This window comes from Trachemys scripta, chromosome 19 (assembly GCF_013100865.1).
Source record: "Trachemys scripta elegans isolate TJP31775 chromosome 19, CAS_Tse_1.0, whole genome shotgun sequence".
Lineage (NCBI taxonomy): Eukaryota > Metazoa > Chordata > Testudines > Emydidae > Trachemys > Trachemys scripta.
This window is the reverse complement of record NC_048316.1, coordinates 8,717,234-8,737,007: the sequence shown is the minus strand read 5'-3', so window position 1 is coordinate 8,737,007 and position 19,774 is coordinate 8,717,234. Positions and strand designations below refer to the sequence as shown.

General features: G+C 56.1%; 1 protein-coding gene across 7 annotated transcripts in view; it reads left to right on the top strand.

Annotated features, from left to right (window-relative positions):
• Window positions 1-19,774, top strand: part of AGRN (agrin) — a 224,232-nt gene that overhangs the window by 188,996 nt on the left and 15,462 nt on the right. For all 7 annotated transcript variants that reach the window (XM_034753064.1, XM_034753062.1, XM_034753068.1 and 4 more), the window contains 13 exons: window positions 427-561; window positions 1,989-2,116; window positions 4,461-4,575; window positions 4,891-5,010; window positions 6,425-6,772; window positions 8,351-8,543; window positions 9,523-9,738; window positions 10,101-10,330; window positions 10,811-10,945; window positions 11,087-11,183; window positions 11,695-11,859; window positions 14,736-14,847; window positions 19,479-19,595. In XM_034753064.1, coding sequence (XP_034608955.1) covers window positions 427-561; window positions 1,989-2,116; window positions 4,461-4,575; window positions 4,891-5,010; window positions 6,425-6,772; window positions 8,351-8,543; window positions 9,523-9,738; window positions 10,101-10,330; window positions 10,811-10,945; window positions 11,087-11,183; window positions 11,695-11,859; window positions 14,736-14,847; window positions 19,479-19,595 — 2,111 coding nt within the window. The remainder of the gene's footprint in view (window positions 1-426; window positions 562-1,988; window positions 2,117-4,460; window positions 4,576-4,890; window positions 5,011-6,424; window positions 6,773-8,350; window positions 8,544-9,522; window positions 9,739-10,100; window positions 10,331-10,810; window positions 10,946-11,086; window positions 11,184-11,694; window positions 11,860-14,735; window positions 14,848-19,478; window positions 19,596-19,774) is intronic.

Below are 19,774 nucleotides of genomic sequence, written 5' to 3'. Positions count from 1 at the left end.
GCTGTACTGCCAACCTGCCTCCTTGCTCACCTGCAGCAGGGGCCACCTTGACGGGGAGACATTAGTCCAGTCTCCATGGCCTGTTCAGCCCTGGGCTTCTCAGCACAGCAAGGGGGCTTTAGTAGTGAGGAGGGCTGCCTGCTAGCACCTGGAGAGTCACCTGCCCGTCCATCTCCCACAGGCCACCAGGCTGAGCGTGACTACTGCTGACTGGGTCTGATGGGGCCTCTCGCTGGGGCTGTGATGGGGGTGGGTCCTGCGTCTTACTGGGGCTGTGACAGGGGCAGAGGGGCTCCTGCCTCTCGCTGGGGCTGAGAGAGGGACAGGGAGTCCCGCCTCTCGCCGGGGCTGTGACGGGGCCGGGGGGGTGGGTCCCGCCTCTCACCAGGGCTATAAAATGCCCATGTGGCCCCTAATGCCATTCAGGGGAAGAGGAGCCAGAGGAGAGCCAAGTGACATCCACCCCTGCCATTGAACGAGCGACGTGTTATAACTCCCCTCTGGGATGCTGCTCGGATGGCAAGACGGCAGCTGTTGACACAGAAGGAAGCAACTGCCCGGGTGAGTGTCTGCCCCGCGACTGAGGGGGGCGCGACAGAAAATCTCTTGAGCTACACGGAGTGATGGCTGGTGCGGGGAGCTGCTGCCCGCTTGTTTGGCGGGGTGTCTCTCTCCCAGATCTTCACTGGTAGCCTGTTAGCGGGAGTTGTAGGGGCTCATTTTGACCTACGTAGGCCCACATGGCCTGGGACGATCATACGTGTAATAGCCTGGTGTACTGACCTCCCAGGCCTGTGTCTTTGCCCAGGTTTTGAGGCGTGATGGGGTGATTAGGGCTGGTCCTGGTGGTTGCAAGGAGAGGAGGGGGGCGCTGCCTGGGTTTCGATTTCGTCTGGCTAACGACCTTTCGGTTTGCGGCTAGCAGCCACAGCTGCTGGTTCAGTGTTTCTGACATGGCCGTGTTTGGGTTTACGGCCAAGGCGCCTGGGAGCTTCTCTTTCAGTCGTGTTCTGCCCCCTGGCAGCAGGCACCGCTCTCGCCAGTCGGTGTGGCTCCTGTCTCGCTGAGTGAGAGACTCTGGGAGTTTCCTTCTGAACTCGTCCTGCGCCCGGAGGGCATGAGAGCTGGGGCGCGCATCTCCGGAGCCTCAAGCACACGGTCCTGATACGGGCCCTTGTCGTCCTGCTCTTGAGCTTAGCAAACCAGGTCCCCTCCCCATGCACGTTCCAGGTGGGTTTCTCCCAAGGTTCTCCTTGTCGTAGTCCCCACACTCCCTGCGGTGGGGTTTCCAGTGGGATGCCCCCTTCTCTTTGCATACAGTACCCCCATCCCCACAAGGGGGTGCAAACCCTCAATGTACTAACACCAGTGCCAGGAGGGTTGCTTCCTGCAGCTCCCTGTGCACGCCCATGAGACTCTCGAGGGGGGGGGTCCCCCTTGCAGGGCTCCGTGCTGTTTCTGTCCCCTTCCTCTGATTTCTGGGTGGCTCGGTAGGAACCCTGCAGGAAGTGCCAGACCACAGAGCCCCAGAATCTACAAACAGGCTCCCCGGTTCCCTCCCCCAGCCAGGGAATTCTCCTCGCCAGGAGTCCGGGTTCCCTATGGACTCCCTCAGCTGCCTCTGTGTCTTGCATGCTCATGTCTGATCCTGCCTTATTGATTGTGTCCTGCTCTGGCTAACGTCTTTCTCTTGTTACCCAGCCGGTCCAGGGGGGCTGCTATCCGGGCCAGAGTTCAGAGGAAACCGTATGGTAAAAGCTGCCATCTCTAGCCTGGTTTTTGCCATCTGACCCACCTGCTCCAGCAACCTCAGATACTAATCCTCCATAGCCATCAAAACTAACCCAAGCCCTGGCACTCCCCACACACTGCCATCCACCCCCGCCAGGGACTGAACGCTCTGCTCAGCAGTTTGCTGTCAGCCCCCTCCCAGCTAGCCCGCTAAATGAGTCTGTCTTGTTTCTTTTTGTTGCTCCTCCTTCCCATAGCCACCAAGGTCTTCCAGGGAGTCCTCATCTTGGAGGAGGTGGAGGGCCAGGAGCTGTTCTACACGCCCGAGATGGCTGACCCCAAATCGGAGCTCTTTGGGGAAACGGCGAGGAGCATCGAGAGCGCGGTGAGTTGACAGCCCTGGGAGCCGTGGCCCTGCATTTGGCAAAAGGGAGGAACTCTCCTCCTTGGCTCAGAGTGTGATGGTCAGGTATCCTTCCTTAAGCTGCTCTACGAGGGTAAATGTAACCTAGCCCTGTGCAGCACGTGGGGAATAGAACTCGTGACTTTTGGCTCCAAGAACACGCGCCTCTAACACGGGAGCTAACTGAGAAGCTCTCTTAACGGCTGCAAGTAACAGGGCTCATCTGTCTCTATGGACTGTCCACGAGTGGGCCAGGGGTCTCTCACATGCTGAGTGAATATGACAGATGCACCCCTTCGGCACCGCCATGTGTCTACAAGTTACGCCGGGATGTGCTTTCCTAGGGCAGAGCTTTCTAGTGGACTGGTCTGAGACCCGGCTAGTACTCCTAGCTGTGCCAGTGAAGCCCCAAGTGCCCCTGGGTAAGACACACTCCCCTACGTGCATACCCCTCTGTGCCTCAGTCTTCCTGTCTGTAAAATGGGAACAATAAGACCTTGCCGCCTATGTCAAGTTCTTTGAGATCCTCGGATAAAGTTTCCTCTGTGTTGTTATAATTAGAGATGGGCTTAAACCCCGAAGTTGGAAGCAAACTTTGAAAAACCTCAAGCTCAAGAGCTTCCATGGATCAGGAGTGTGGGGCTGCTTGGCTAAGTGGCATTGCTTTGAGCCTCTCTGTTGCTATAGGTGTATGTGTGTTAATGGAAGATCCCCTAGAAAAGGGGCTGTCCCAGCCCCGTGTCTCTGCTCCAGGCTTCGCTCCTCCAGACTCTCCCAGACACCTCGGGAAGTCGCGCTCATCAATACAGGTCCCTGCTTTTCCAAGACTTGTAAAGCTCAAACACTGCCGGCGCATCGCTCTCTCTGCTTTGCCGGCTCTCAGGCAGGCGCGGTGCCCCCTTAGATGTGCTAGGCAGCGGGTGAGACAGGAGCAGTATTGTGCTGCTGACTGCAGTGTGGCACAGCAAATGCACAGCATCCATATGAATGGAACCAGCATAGTTCGCATTCGCAGACTGTTCCAGGTGGTACTTAGGAATTTGGCAAGTGCTTGGTACAGTTACATAACTAGACGTGCACTTGGCATATGGGCCACGTGGTTCATGCAGCTACGTGTAACAGACACAATATTTTGCATTGTGATAGAGGCTTCCATTGGAAGGTCTCAAAGCACCTTAATCCTCGCCACCCCTCACCTCTCAGGGGATAGATTTCATTATCCCCATTTTACAGATGGGGAAACCGAGGCACATAATGGGTAGGTGCCATTTGTCACGTAGTAAGTCTGTGGCTGAGCCGAGACTAAAACCCAGTCCTGTGCTTCAGCCATCCTTCATTCCCTTAGCAACAGGCATGTTTGCGTAGCTATTGGTATGCCCCTTTAACACATGGCGATATTAGGACCAAAGCGGGGTCGGAGTGGGGGAGGGGGAGCTTCCCTAGTGTAGAGAACCCCATGGAACCTCTCCTTTGGGACACCCTTGTGTCCTTGCCCTCTGGCTGAGGGGAAAGAGTGCGGGGGCTTGGATCCAGCCAGGGTGAGGGACAGATGGAAGGGTGTGTTAAGGCATTGGGCTGGGACTCAGGGGATCTGCCCAGCACTGCCACAAACTCCCTGGGTGACCCTGGGCAAGTTGCTCCAGCTCTCAAGGACAGACTTTCAGGGGTATTTAAGTGCCTAAAGATGTAGCGAGGGGTTCAGCGGGGTATGGGAGTCCTATGGGAGTTGGGCACCGAACTGGCCTAGATGCTTTTAAAAATGCCGGTAGATGCCAATCTGCATCTTTCGGCACCTAAATACCTTAGTCAATCTGGCTCTCCTGGCTCTGTTCCCCACCTGTGAAGTGAGCGTACAGCCATTCCCTTTTCCCCACCCTTGTCTGTCTTGTCTCTTTACTGTCCATTGTGAGCTCGTCGGGCAGGGACTCTCTCACCCCAAGTGTCTGCGCAGTGCCCGGCATGGGATGGGACGGGACAGGGGTCTGTGTCGTGCCCAGCAAAACGGGGGCCCGATCTTGGTCAGGGGTCTGCACTTTGCCCAGCACAACGTTGGTGGCCTGGTCTCAGTCAGGGGGCTCTGCTCAGTGTCTGGCCTAACGTGGGGAGGGAGTGGGGGGGGTCTGTGCAGAGCCTGGCACAAGGAGGGCCCCCCGATCTCTGTTAGGACCTGTAGCAGGCTAATGTAATCCTGCTGCTTCTAGTCATAGTAAGCAGAGGCTCAAGAACCCAGTAGGTGGGGGGGGACGGGCGGGGGCACCCTAAGTCCACGCCACCACGGCCCCAGTCCAACTCCCTTGCTTTGTGTTTCTCCCCCTTGGCCAACCAGCTGGACGAGCTTTTCCGGAACTCCGACGTGAAGAAGGATTTCAAGAGCATCCGCGTGCGAGACCTGGGCCAGAGCAGCGCGGTCCGCGTCATCGTGGAGTCCCACTTCGACCCAGGTGAGAGCCGCCCCTCGGGTCTCTGCGGAGGCTCCCCGGCAGCGCTATCTGCCTGGAGGGGGTGGGAGAGCCGGGGGGCTGGAGCGACGGCAAACCCAAGGAAATCGCACGAGCTAGGCAGGAAAGGGCCTCGTTAAAAACACCGAACGCTGGGTCTTTTGTTCAGCAAGTGCAGCAGGCGCGCCGGGGGAGGGCTGCGGGGCTGCGGCAGGGAAGGGATTGAAAAGCATCGGATGCTTCATGAAAGGGAAGGAGGGCGGGGGCTACCCTGTCCTCACTCTGTGCCTTTCCCTTCCTCTTCCTGGGTGCGAGCAGCCACCTCCTACACAGCGGCGGATGTGCAGAGGGCCCTGCTCAAGCAGATCAAGGCCTCCAAGAAGAGGCCCATCCTCGTGAAGAAGCCTCAGCAGGACCACATCAAATTCATGGACTTTGGTGAGTGCTTGGCGCCCGCGGTCTGCCTGTGTCACTCGCTCTCTCTTGTCCTCCCTGCTTCCGTCCTCGGCTGGTCCTTGTCCTCTCTGGCAGGAGCCCATCCAACGCACCTTGTCCTCCGGAGGACGTTTCATCCGCAGAGACCGTAACGCTCGGCTTCGCCAGGGCCGCGCCAGTCTCCGGGACACGCTGGGAGCTGTGTTCTGCCCAGCTTGGCTCCTTGGGAACCGCCGGGCTCTCTTAGCCCGAAAATCCCACCCGGACCCCAGTTCACTGTCAGGTCAGATCCTTGGCCAGCATGAATCTGGGCAGCTCCCTTGAGTGCTGATTTACACCAGCTGAGGGTCTGGCCCTTGTCTCCATTTCTTCTCCTACTGCCTGTGCACGGAACAGAAACCCCCCATGTTATAATCTGCTCGCCCCCGCCCCCGCTGCCAAAGAGGGTCTGCCGCCCCGACCATCGTCCTGCCCCCTGCGCTCCCATGAGGTTGGGTGCCATGTGATACTGCAGCACAAGGGTTCAGGTGCCAGGGCTTGAGTGCCCACAAAATCGTCAAACGCCCCATCGCTGCTGTCGCCCGGTAACCGCGGGGCGAGGGGAGTCAGCCGGGCAGCCCCCTGGGCCTGACCAATCCATTTCCCATTGATCTGCCAGAGACTAGCGAAGCACAAGCAAGTATTGCTGTCGCATGCAGTGCAGTTTGATTAGGGAGTGTATTTCGCGTGATTAGCACTGACGTACTCCAGTGACAGCCACTCTGCAAACACCCCAGATGGGCTGGACCGCTGCCAGAGCCACCCACCTGCCCATGCAGCGAGTCTCCTGATCCCCGAGGAGGAGCTGTTAGTCGGAGGAGAAAGCTATGGGGAGAGAGGTGGCCATGGGTGGGGGGCGTGGGTTGAGCCATGAGACTGACTTTTCTCCAGCCTTTCAATGTGGTGGAATAGACGGTTCTTCGGCCATTATCTCTTGCGATGGTTCATCCAGGCCCAGTGGAGGGCAGAGGATGCTACTTCCTGAATGAACCAACCCTTGTAAGGGGGTGAGAAGGCTCAGGATCAAGACTCAGTCCCACCGCAGCCCCTGAAAAACCATTAATCCCATGTTACAGGTGGGGAAACTGAGGCGCGGGCAGGTAAATGGTCTAGCCCGAGTTCATTGTCAGAGCTAGGAATAGAACCCAGGAGTCCTGACTCCTAGTCCCCTGCTCTCCTCATTAGGCATGTGCTCCCTCCTGGTGCGAGGAATAGAACCCAGGAGTCCTGACTCCTAGGCACTCTAACTTCTCTACCTCACTCTGAAAGCTGGGAATTGAACCCAGGAATCCGGCTCCCGGCCCCCTACCTTCCCCAGGGATGCCAGCTGGGTGCCAGGTTCCTCCTGAGGGCCAATCCACCCCTTGCTGTGTTCCAGACTGGATTCCCAGGCTTTTCACCACCACGACCACCACCACCACTGCCACCACCATGGCACCTATCACCACCCGGAGGTTTACCGCCCCCACCGCTGCCCACATCCTGCCCCCGGAGGCCATGGAGAGGCCCAGCACCAAGATGGCAGGGCCCGCCACCACCAGGAGACCCACCGCCACCGTGCCGGCCACGACCCGGAGGAAGCCCACACGCCTGCCCCCCGCCACCAAGAAGCCGGCCCGGCCCTGTGACTCCCACCCCTGCCTGCACGGCGGCACCTGCGAAGACGACGGGAAGGAGTTCACCTGCAGCTGCCCCGCGGGGAAAGGGGGCGCAGTCTGCGAGAAATGTAGGTGGTTCCCTGTCTGTGGGGAGCAGTGAATGAATGCCAGGGGGCCTGACTGTGAGGAGCTAAGCCCCCGCAGCCCTCAGTGACTCCAGCTGGAGATGGACGGGGGGCGGGGCGGGGCGGGCACAGCCCCATGCTTCCTAGTGAATAACAGTGATCCGGATTTGTGTTAGGCACAGCCAACTTGCACACGCAATGGGGTACCCAGACCAGGCAGTGTGTGTGCAAAGGACTGCAATTAGCCATTTGCATGCACAGTTGTGCGTGCATCATGCGGGACAAACACCTGTCCAGAATGGTCTAGTTATTACATAGTCCTGCCTTGAGTGCAGGGGACAGGACTGGATGACCTCTCGAGGTCCCCTCCACTCCTACACTTCTCCGATTCTATGAATTGGCCGCTCATTCTCTTTGCAAATCAGGCCCAAATTGAAAAGCATCTTTTCTCTCCCTCTTCATCCCCTCTGCCCCCACAATGACATTGCAGGCTGGAGGAGGCTAGAAATGCCACACTGGTCCCTCTAGCCCCATGTCTTGCTTCTGTTCAAAACAGGCGTGCCACTCCCCGTATAAGGCACCTCCTTTGAAATACGACAGCCTTAGTGAGGGGACGCATCCAGCAGTCATTTCTTCCTGACCCCAGGCAGTGATGCACTAGTGCCTTGCCGCATGAGAATTGTGAGCTCTGGGCAGGTCATACCAGCTAGTGGAACATGCTGTTCTCAGCCTCAGAGGCCAATGAACGCTGGGTACGGTCTAGCATAAGTGGATGCACCTGGGCGGTTCAGGACCTATCCCCCAGCACTCTGTGCTGCTCATCAACCGACTGCAGGCTGCAACCGAAGCTGTTCCCATTGGCTGACAGCTCAGGATGGCAAATCCTTGTCGGGTTGGGGTGTAGGGTGGGACTGTAAAGTGTTGATTTCTGGAAATTATTGCCCCTAATGCCAAAAGCTGAGGCTTTCAAAGCCGCTTTTGCATGTGGATATCCAGGCCTGTTAATGTTAATGGGAATTGGCCGTCCAGACCCCTTTGAAAATCTCAGCTGCACTAAATAAGAACAGGGGGTGATAAATGTAGCTCTATCGTGTGGGATTCAGGGAGAAGAGAGAAAAATGATCCGAAGGCTGGAGGGGCTGGGTTATGAGGAACGATGCATGCAGCCTGGGGGGACGGGGTAGCTCTCTGAGTGTGTGAAAGGCGTATCCGACCCGGAGGGAGGAGGAGAACTGAGGGGCACCTGCATGGGTCTAGCTGGGAGCAAAGGGGTGAAATCAAACAAGAGGAAACGTGAGGTAAATATCTGGGGGGTGCTGGTAACAGCGAGATTTACAAGGCTGTGGAGTATCACTTGGGGGCGTTGAGCAGTAGGCTGGGTAAATGACCCGGGAGGATGGTGTAGGGGACCGATCCCATAATGATCTGGGGTGGAGCGGGTGGGGCCTAGCATGCCCTTTCCATCTCTGACCCTTTCCCACGGACGTACGGGGAGGGTGGCGCTCTCAGACTCACATCAGGGGTTGTCTCTCTCTCTCTTTCTCCCGCCACGCCCCGTCCTCTTTCCGTCTGTGCTCACAGCCATCAGGTACTTCATCCCCGGCTTCGGCGGGAAGTCCTACCTGGCCTTCAAGATGATGAAGGCCTACCACACGGTGCGCATCGCCATGGAGTTCCGGGCCTCCGAGCTCAGCGGGCTGCTGCTCTACAATGGACAGAACCAGGGCAAGGACTTCATCTCCCTGGCGCTGGTCAACAGCTTCGTGGAGCTCAGGTGGGCGCCCCTAGCTGTCAGCCTGGGCCCTCCCCCATCAGGGGTTACTCAGCGGGGAAGGGAGGGGAGCAGCCTGGCAGCGTGAGCAGGGACCCAACTCCTCTAGACGTTCCATGGGTTGCTTAGTCATTGAAAGCACAGATTCGTCTGTCCCTTTTTACCATGCAGGTCCCTCTGGCCAGGGTGCCTCCCAGCCAGGCTGTCCTCAGCCCGAGCTCTCCACATAGCCTCGCCAGCTCCCGCAGCTGAACAGCCGTCTCTTTAAACCTGGCCCAGCGAGGTTTTGCCTCCTACAGGAACACCCCTTTGGGGGCTGATGGGATGCAAAGCACTGGACAGCTACAACAGCAGGGGTCTGAACCCAGCCAGATCCAGGGTCTGGAGTGGTGGGTGGGAGAATAGGGCGTTAGTGAGCCAGTTGTTAAGATCAAAAGGACCAAAAAATAAAAGGGGTCTCGAAGGAAACAAACACTTCTGCAAAAAAAACCCAAAACCAGTTTTTCAGCAAAACCCAATGAAAACATTTGGTTTTCAAAACCTGAACATTTTTGGGGTGTTGATTTTGGGGGTTTGTGCTCCTCCCCCTTGTCTAATCCCTGTTTTCTACTGGAAAAGGATGGAGAGAAAGGAGCATCCCAAAATCAAACCCTGTACATGGTGGGAGTTTCAAAAGCCAAAATGAAAATTCTGTTTGAAATGAAGCAGTGGCCGGGGGGCCTACAGATTCTGGACAATGGTGGGCGGGGGGTGCCCTCAGGGGAAGCCTATGTAATGAGTCCAATCTGCCTACCCTACGATTCCAGAGGCTGTCTGGTGTGTACAAAGATCACATCACCCACCACTGAAATACAGTCACCTCTGTGGTGGGAAGTGGCAGCTGGGATGTGGTTGCAGCGTCTGAGAAGCTGTCCCAAGCACCACTTTTCCTGCAATAGCCACGGCGCCACCCCAAGCCCACTGCCCCCCTCCTCCATTTCAGGTTCAACACAGGGTCTGGTACAGGCGTCATCACCAGCAAGGTGCCCGTGGAGCCTGGCAAGTGGCACCAGCTGGTGGTGAACCGGAACCGCCGCAATGGCATGCTGTCGGTGGACGGGGAGCCCCACGTGAACGGGGAGAGCCCGAGCGGTACCGACGGCCTGAACCTTGATACAGATCTGTTCGTCGGAGGGGTGCCGGAAGACCAGATGGCTGTGTGAGTGGTGGGCGGACTTAGCTTCCCCCGCAGAACTGCTGCTCCCAGGGTCCTAGCGCTTCCTGCTGGTGGCTTCTGGCTGTGCATCCGTAGAGGGAAAGTGGGGGGTTGAGGCCAGCACCTGAGTCCTCTTTGGAGCAAAATCTGGGGTGATGTTAGAGGCAGACGGCTCTCGGAGCTCAGGGGGCCGGGGGAGCCCCTTCTCCTGGGCAGAGGGGGGAGCGGGTTTGGAGGGGAGGATCCTGGCCTGGAGTCTCTGCAGATGAGCCCAGGCAAAGCCAGGCTACTAGCGCAGACAGCACACGGCCTGTCATGCCCTGGCCCCTCTGTCTCTCCTGAGCACCGCCTTCCCGTCCCTTCAGGGTGGCAGATCGCACGTCAGCCACCGCTGGCCTGAAGGGCTGCATCCGCCTGCTGGACGTGAACAACCAGATGTACGACCTGCGGGAGAAGGGCAGCGACGTGCTGTACGGCAGTGGGGTGGGCGAGTGCGGGAACAACCCCTGCCACCCCAACCCCTGCCACCACGGCGCCATCTGCCACGTCAAGGAGGCCGAGATGTTCCACTGCCAGTGTCTCAACGGCTACACGGGTGAGAAGCTGGGGGAGTGACACAGGGAGAGGGGGCATCCCTGGGGGTGGCCCAAATCACGAGTCCCCTTCGCCCACCCGAAGAGATCCCACACTTAGGTGATCATGTTGCCACCCGTTGCTGGAATGCAGCCACCTCTGGGGTGGGGCGTGGTGGTTGAGTAGCAGTGCACAGCAACGGTGCCCAGTTGGAGGTGAATCCTGAGATCAGGAGCCCGGAGTTAATAGCCAGCCATTCTTACACAAAAATATATGCCCGTAAGTCAAGGCCTCTTGGGTTTTCCGTGACCCAGAAGGCAGACCCTCCAGCAGCGTGGCCTGCCCCTAGTGCCAGGCAAGGACATCAGTCCATTACTGACCCAGCCAGTGCAACCTGCCCCCAGGTGGATCAGTTAGAGGTAGGCTAAAGGGACCGGAAACATTCCTCCCTGGTGCGCCCGGCCCCGAGACCCCTCCCTGATATGCCGTTTTTCTCCCCTAGGTCCGACCTGTGCCGATGAGAGGAATCCGTGTGACCCCAGCCCGTGCCACGTCTCTGCCACCTGCCTGGTGCTGCCCGAGGGAGGTGCCAAGTGCGAGTGCCCCATGGGGCGGGAAGGGGAGTTCTGCGAGGCAGGTGGGCTGCGATGGGCCTGGCATGTGGCGGGGAGGGTCTCTGTGTGCGAGGGGCACCCACTCCCTGGCTAAGGGCTTGGGGGGCACAGACCCAAGTGGCTTCTCCTCTTCCCAGCTCACCCCCTCTTGTTTTGTGACTCAGTGACGGAGCAGGACCAGACCCGGCCGTTCCTCCCGGAGTTCAACGGCTTCTCCTACCTGGAGCTGAGAGGGCTGCAGACCTTTGGGCGTGAGCTGCAGTGAGTGTGTTTCACGCCCACAGAGAAGCCAGCAGGGAGGGGGAGGGGAAGTGTGAGAGGGAGGTACAGGGATGGGGAGGGGACTGAGGACTATTCCTGAGAGGTGGCAGGAGCGGGGGTGGTCTCCTCCCCCAGGCACAGCACCCACTGTGACCCATTCTTCCCACACTGCTAAGTGGGAGGGGGCCCCAGGATGGAAAGGACCCTCCTGCAGATAGGCACAGCTGAGCCATCGGGCCCAGGGAGACTTCGCCCTCAAGGGCTCTGTGCCACTCAGGCCAGAGGCCCTCGGGGCTGGGGGAGGGGGAAGCTGGCCCGTCTGCTGGCCCCGTTGGCTGAACAGAGGATGCTGCTGCCCAGGGCTGTCAGGCTGGCTCTGGTGGCTGCAGAGACCTTGCGGTGCAGCCCCTCGAGAGGAGACGAAGGGAGAGACAGTGCCTGGGCCTCGCGTGGCAGTAGCCCTGGGGTGGCTGGTTGGGAGGGCAGCACTCATTTGCCCTCTCTCCCTCAGGGACAAGATGTCCATGGAGGTCGTGTTCCTGGCCAGGAACCCCAGCGGCATGATCTTCTACAACGGGCAGAAGACGGACGGCAAGGGGGACTTTATCTCTCTGGCCTTGCACGATGGCTACCTGGAGTATAGATACGACCTGGGCAAGGGGGCAGCTGTGCTCAAGTACGTGCCCCTAAGCTGCTTTTGGGGGGGGGGGGGGGGGGCTCTGCTTTGGGCTCTCTAAGTGGGTGGGAGAGTGCCCCCTATGGAGGGGGCATTGCCTCGCCAGAACAGGCCCCTAGCCCTGTTAGCTGCTGGGGCGGCACAGAAGAGGACCAAGGAATGGAAGGCAGGGGTTGGGGGTTAACACCAGGACCCCTTGGCTCTGGCCCCTCACTCATTGGTTTGTGGTGCTCCTCCAAGGAGCAGGGGGAGTGGGAGTGAAAAGCACCAGGCAGCACTCCTCTTTGCAGGCACTGGGACCAGACCCATGGAAGGTGGGGCAGATCGGCATTAGCCCGAGCTTTAAGCAGCTGGCATGGCCCCTAAGCAAAACCCCAATGGGGCGGTTGGATCTAGTAGCCAAAATGAACGGGGCTCACTTTAATCAGGTAACCGCGCCCCAGCTCATCTCCGGTCCCACTGATTCTGGCCCTGATTCCTAGACCCAACGGCGATCGTGTCCCAGCACTAGGAGCGGAGACTTGTTTGTCCTGGAGATACATAGACTCATAGACTTTAAGGTCAGAAGGGACCATTATGATCATCTGGTCTGACCCCCTGCATGCTGCAGGCCACAAAACCATCCCTACCCCTTCCCTGGACTCTGCTGTTGAAGTCCCCAATCCTGTGTTTTAGTGACTTCAATCGGCAGAGACCCTCCTGCTAGTGATCCCTGCCCCATGCTGCGGAGGAAGGCGAAAAACCTCCAGGGCCTCAGCCAATCTACCCTGGAGGAAAATTCCTTCCCGACCCCAAATATGGCGATCAGTAATACCCCGAGCATATAGGCAAGAGTCTCTAGCCTGACCCCTGTTAGCCATTATATTATTTACCTACCATTGCTTGGTATTCCTTGGCTACTATGTTTTACCATTAAACCATTCCCTCCATAAACTTCTCTAACTTAATCTTAAAACCAGACAGGTCCGTCGCCCCCACCGTTTCCCTTGGAAGGCCGTTCCAATATTTCACCCCTCTGACGGTCAGAAACCTTCATCTAATTTCAAGCCTGAACTTTCCCACGGCCAGTTTATATCCATTTGTTCTCGTGTCCACATTAGTACTAAGCTGGAATAATTCCTCTCCCTCCCTTGTATTTACCCCTCTGATATATTTAAAGATAGCAATCATATCCCCCCTCAGCCTTCGTTTTGTCAGACTAAACAACCTAAGCTCCTCTAGTCTCTTTTCATACGACAGGTTTTCCATTCCTCTAATCATCCTAGTCGCCCTTCTCTGCACCCGTTCCAGTTTAAGTTCATTTTTTTTAAACATGGGAGACCAGAACTGCACACAGTACTCCAAATGAGGTCTCACCAGCGCCTTATACAACGGAAGCAGGACCTCCTTATCCCTACTAGATATACCTCGCCTAATGCATCCCAAGACTGCATTGGCTTTTTTCACCGCCACGTCACATTGTCAACTCATGATGCGGCCTTTTCACCAGAGAGCCGTTACTACTTCTGTATAACGTGCCCCTGCTGTCAGACGCCTCCGCCAGCTTCTGGGAGGGGTTGGGGTTCTGCCCAGGAGGCAGCCGTGGGGTTAAATCTGTTTCCCTCGGTGCTTGCTCATCTTCCATGTTAATAATACCGGGCCAGAACCTTACCTGCTGGGAGTCAGTACAGCCCAGTCGATGTCAATCCAGCTCCATCGATGCAGGCCAGCTGGGGATTGGGCCAGTTGAGTCTAATGCTTCCCAGGGAAGATTGACTGACACATCTGAAACGCTGATGGGCTCCACTACTAAAATGGCAGCGTGTCGAGGGGGAGGGAACGGCTTGGACGTGTCACGGGGAATTGTGTCTGCTGTGTTTCACCAGCGCGCCCAGCAGTGTGGGATGAGCCAAGCCCCATTCAGTATTATGGGATGTTGCAGCCAGCTGTTCTGATGGCTGCTGGACAATAGCCAGGGATGGCTAGACTGCTCTTTCTCTTTCTCTCTGCTGATTCCTCCAGCTGGCCATCTCCTGTGTGTCGTTGCTGGTTGAGTCTTGGCTCCTCCTCCCTTGACACACAGCTGGAAGGATGGTCTAGTGGAGAAGGCGCTGGACTTCAGGCCAGGAGACCTTGGCTCCCTTCCCACCTCTGCCACAGCCTCACTTTGTGGCCTTGGACCTGTCGCTTGGAGCCAGTTTTCTCAAAGGTATTTTGGTTCCTAAAGAGGCAGAGAGGCACCTAACGAGGTTTTCAAGGGTGCCCAACCCCGTTAGGTGCCTGACGTCCTGGGTGCTTTTGAAAATCCCACACAGTGCTTGTCTTCATCTTTAGGAACTGAAATTCCTTTGAAAATCTGGCCCTTAGCGGCCTAAGCCCCGTTCACTTCCATTGAGACTCTCTGGCTTCTCAATGCTTTCTGAAAATAGGTGTTTGCACTCTTAAGCAGCTGAGGGCCAGAGTGCAACGTAGCTAGGCACCTGCACGCCTTTTAAAAATCTGGCCCTTGGGCGCTTTTGAAGATGTCCCCCTGTGGGCCTCAGTTCCCCCCATCTGTAGAATGGGGAGCAGAATCCTTCCTGTCTCCCGCCCTTGACTAAGCTCCTTGGGGCAGGGCCTGTCACTCCCTTAGCATGTCTACACTGCAGCCAGAGGTGTGACTGCAGCATGTGTAGACGTACCCAGCCTAGCTTTGCTCTAGCTAGTTCCCATAAAAGTGCACAGTGCCCAGCCCAATGGGGCCCTGGCCAGGGGGTGCTCCCATATTGCAAATAGGAAATACCAACCAGCACAGTCCGTTCTGCCCCCTCACTCCCTGCCCAGTGCCTCTGTTGGATGACTTTCACCCCAGCTGTGGTTTTTTTTCCCCTTTCTTCCTCGCCAAACCCCATAACCAGGAGCAAGGAGCCAGTCCCTCTGAACACCTGGAATAGTGTGTCGCTGGAGAGGAACGGGCGCAAGGGAGTGATGCGGATTAACAACGGCGAGAGGGTGATGGGAGAGTCACCGGTAAGTTGGCAGGCCAGTGAGATCCCAGCCGGAGATGGTCCCCACCCCCACCAGACCTAACACAGTCTGACACAGCCTATCCGGGACTTCTTGTACCAGTCCCACTGATTGCAGGGAGACCCACGGGGATGCAAAGCCAGGGGAACAGCAAGAGAGGCAGACCTCTCTTAGAGGAGCCAGCTGGGGCCTCTTCAGCTTAGACAGGCTTCAAATCCACGCCTTTCACAAGTGAAGCGAGTTGAATTGTTCTCAGCCCCAATCATCATTTAGTGGGCATTTTTCCTCTTCACACAACTGGGCATGCTTAGTACCCTGTGCTCAGGGGCGGAAGCAGAGCATGGGAAACCCAGGGAGCCGTGGGGAGAGATGGGGCACCATGCGGCAGATCTGAGGTACCTTTGCAGAGCTATTGGAGTGAAAATTACAGATACAGGCATAAATATACTGGCACATGAAGAGAAGGGAGTTTTTATAAGTAATTCCCTTCTCTTCATGTGCCAGTATATTTATGCCTGTGTCTGTAATTTTCACTCCATGCATCTGAAGAGGTGGATTTTTTTACCCATGAAAGTGTACGCCCAAATAAATCTGTTGGTCTTTAAGGTGCCACTGGACTCCTTGTTGTTTTTGTGGATACAGACTAACACGGCTACCCCCTGATACTTTGCAGAACTGTGTGGCATAAGCTTTCCCCAGGCTGGACTCTAGCCCCACAGCTCTCAGACCCTCACTTAGCTGCCCTGGGTCACTAGGGGAATGGTCCTCCCTGTCAGAGCAGGTCCACTCTTCTTTTCTACCTTTCTTTTCCGCCTGGGGAGCTGGCAGCCCCTTTGCAAGAGGAACATCCCTGATTCCCCAGATACCGGCTCTGCGGGTTGTGTCCAGTCAGGCATCCCCAGCTGCAGGTCCCTGGCCCTTCCTCCACCGGGGCCTAGTATTAGGGTCAGATCCTGGCTTCGGGAGCCTTTCCTGGTGCTCTGGATGAAGAGCCAGACAGTGCCTTTCAGGGGGAAAGAAAATTGAGTCATTAAAAGTAATTACCGTGATCACACAGATGCCAGCAAATCTGTCCCCACTCTCTCTGCTCCGCTTTCAACCTGGCAGCTTCATTTTTCTGGTTTCTCTCCCCCGCTCCCCTCTACGCTTCTCCCATCTCCCTACAAACGGCCCCACTCACAGCAGGTTAGACACTGGCGTTCTAACCCACACTGCGGATGCTTTCTGCCCCTTCCTTTCCTCACCCCCGACCTCACCTTTCCCCAGTGAGTGGTTGCTTCTCCAGCATCCCTCCCCCTGTACCAGGGAGAAATGATACGCATGGAATGCAGACTTCCTGATGAAATGAGCGAGGCTGTGTTTTCCACGGATAGTGTCGGACACAAGCCTTTGCCCTGGTCTTGCGCGCACACGCTATTCCCAGTGGAGGAGCTGGGACAGCAACCCCAAGCTCTCTTCTCCCAAGCTTCTAGTTTCTAAGAACGAAGGATATAAACCTTCCAACAAGAGAGACTTTGATACTGGGGGGAACCTCATCCGGTTTGATTGCCTGCTTCGCTTTGGATGCTCTCCTGACATCCACTTATTACCAAAGTCACCTGGGTTTAAACTAAAGATGGGACCGAGTCTCAGGGCTTAGAGCTGACCTTTCATAGGCCTCAAGGGAGTTGAGTATGGGTGGTCCATGCCTGCCTGTAGTATAGGCTGGGTAGTCTGTGCCCATCTGGACTTAGACTACAGCTTAGAGGCAGTGGGTTGTGCCTAGCTGTAACTTAAAGCCGGGCATTGTTCCCTCTCCACTGTTCAATCAAGTGGCTGGATTTGTGCCCTCCTTTGTGAGCTCCCCCATGTCAAGACTGATGCCCGTTAAAACGTGGGACCATTATGCACCTGCAGCAGGACGAGAGCTCTTTGATTCCCCCAACACCGCTCTCTCCTCGCTAGCAAAGGGGACGCAGGGTGCCACGGGCTGTCTGATTTCCATAAATGCTCCTTTTGTTCCCTTTTCAAGCTTCCTTTGGTATTAAAGTTGCCCTTTTTAAAGCAGCGTTTCACCTGGCAGGACAGCAGCACCGTCTGCCACTCCATTCTGCATCTTCCCTGTCTTAATTGCCTGCTAACGAGGGAACGGACGTTAGCCAATGCGCTTGCAGCTCTGCGTGCTATGACGGAACCCCACTGATCTCCTGTTTCTCTCTTTCTCTCTCCCTTTTGATTTTCATTCGTATTTTTCCCTCCCCTGCTGTCTGGATTTCAGAAATCCCGTAAGGTAAAGATAAGTATAACCCACCGTGCTTCCATCTCATATGCCATCGACATGTTGTTTTACGTTCCTCCATTCGAACCCGAGTGATCCATGCTCGTCTCCATCCGCCCACCCTCTCCGTCGGACCAGCCCCACTCTGGGTTCTGTAGACTAGACACATTTTTGTTTCTTTTCCTTCGTTAATTTCAGTGAGTTCTATTTGATTTCGACACATTTCAGTAATCTGGTCATTCCTTCTTGTTTTAACTCTGCAAAGTGTTAGTTAGTGATTAATATAACCTCGTCTTGGCCGGCCGGGTGGCAAACTTCCACTGCTGCGTTGTGAATGATAAATGTTGTGGCCACTACTTGGGACTTTCTAGGTGTTGTTAAGCTGCCCACCATGGGCTTTATGGTGACAGCAAGGATAGAACTCAGATCCTCCTGCTCTGAGACTGCAAACTCGTGCTGTGCGAACTAAAAGAGACTTTCCCTATAGTTATTTGCTGTTTGGGGCCTATGACACACAAACGATCAGTTCTGATTCTGTCCAAGAGGGGGCAGTGGTTACACATATGCCATAACCAGAGCGTGTCAATATTTATTTACAGTAGAACCTCAGAGTTGCGAACACCTCGGGAATGGAGGTTGTTTGTAACTCTGAACAAAACGTTATGGTGGTTCTTTCAAAAGTTTACAACTGAACACGGACTTAATACAGCTTTGACACTTTACTATGCAGAAGGGAAAAAAATGCTGCTTTTACCCATCTTAATTTAAAAGAAACAAGCACTGAAACCATTTCTGTACCTTGTCAAATCTTTTTTTTAAAACTGGCCCTTTATTTTTTTAGTAGTTTATGTTTAACACAGCACTGTACTGTATTTGCTGTTTTTTGTCTCTGCTGCTGCCTGATTGCGTACTTCCGATTCCAAATGAGGTGTGTGATTGACCGGTCAGTTCGTAACTCTGAGGTTCTACTGTATTTGAAGTCTCAGGTCACGAACAGACCTAGAGGCCTCCACTCTCCAGGGGAGTCTATCTGGTACCTTCATCAGAACTGAATTCCTTTCCTTTTTACTGGCATGTAAGAACATGGCAGTCGGACTCAGGGGGAGCACAGCTCAGACGCCCTGTTCCTGCAGCCACCCCACTTTCCCCCAGCCCTTTCAATTCCAGACCCTGACTTGGTGCCAATGTGCATAGAGCACCTCTCCAGTGCCGTGGCATGAATGCTGGGCTCAGCTCCACAGGGTGCATGTTCTCTATGCAGCATCCCTAGGCACGAGCAGCGCTGGGGGCCCACAGAGCAAATCTGGCTCTGGAAAGACTTGTCCTAAAGTTACCCAGCCAGAGCAGTGGCTGGAGCCTGGCCAGACGCCTGGTTTGCTATGTGGTCTAACCAGCGGCTCAGCAAGCCCCGGCTATCTCAACTGCACTGGTTCTGCTGCGCCAGGGATTGCAAGGATAGAATCCAGCAGCATGAGTTCCAGTCTCGGCTGTACCATTCCTCCGTCTGTAAACAGAGAGGCGATAATTCTTCCTTGCTAGGAGGCTCCATTTATTACTGTGTCCAGCCTCTGTGGCAATAGGGCCACAGGAAAGCCTCTCAATAAAGAGAGAGAGAGAGAGAGAGAGCCGGGGGGGGAGGGGAGGGGGAAGGTTGGCCAAAAGAGCTGTGTTCTCAGCTGTAGCATTTAAGGGTGGCCAGCAGAGGGCGGTAGAAGTGCATGGGAGAGGAGGGTAGGGTTGCCGATTTTGGCTGGACATATTCCTGGAGGTTTTAATCGCATGACATAATCTTTAATGAAAGATTCATCTTTAATTCCTGGAGACTCCCGGACAACCCTGGAGGGTTGGCAACACTAGAGGAGGGTGACCCTGTAGGTCCATGGGGAGATGGTAGTTTCTGGAGGGATGTTGAATTCCTCCCTGTAATGTTCCCCCTTCAGATGCATCTGAAGAAGTGAGGTTTTTACCCACGAAAGGTTATGCCCAAATAAATCTGTTAGTCTTTAAGGTGCCACCAGACTCCTTGTTGTTTTTGTAGATACAGACTAACACGGCTACCCCCTGATACTTGTTCCCCCTTTGTGTGTCTGCCCCCAATGAGGGGGTCTCTTCCCTTGGGTGAGGGACCGTTGGCTTCAGTCAGGGTAGGGAGGGGGCTGATGTCTCCTCCTTCTTACCAGGCCAGGCCCTTGAGCTGCGCTAAATCCCCTTCTCCATCTCGAGCGGCCTTCCCTGGCTCCTGCCAGTCCACACAGGGCAGCTGGTGCAGCTAGTGCCCCACTTGCCTCCCCTGCTAGGATGCAGGGCTGGGCCATTCACACTCCCTCTCCGCATCCTGGTCCCGGGTTCACCTTTCGCCCTCTTCCCCCGCCCCCAGGTTCCTCACACCTCCCTGAATCTGAAGGAGCCCCTCTACGTGGGGGGAGCGCCCGACTTCAGCAAGCTGGCGCGCGCCGCGGCCATCTCCACCAGCTTTGACGGAGCCGTGCAGAGGGTAAGACTGTGGGTTCGAGGAGAGCCCTGCGCGGGCACCCAGCAGCGAGGACCCAATGGTTGGCAGCCCTTCCGTCCCTAGTACCCCACTGTGCCACCATTGTAGAAGTCACAGGAGCCTTAGGACAGGCCAGGGGGCATCCTGCCCCCCCAAGCACCGGGGGACATTTTGCAGCATGG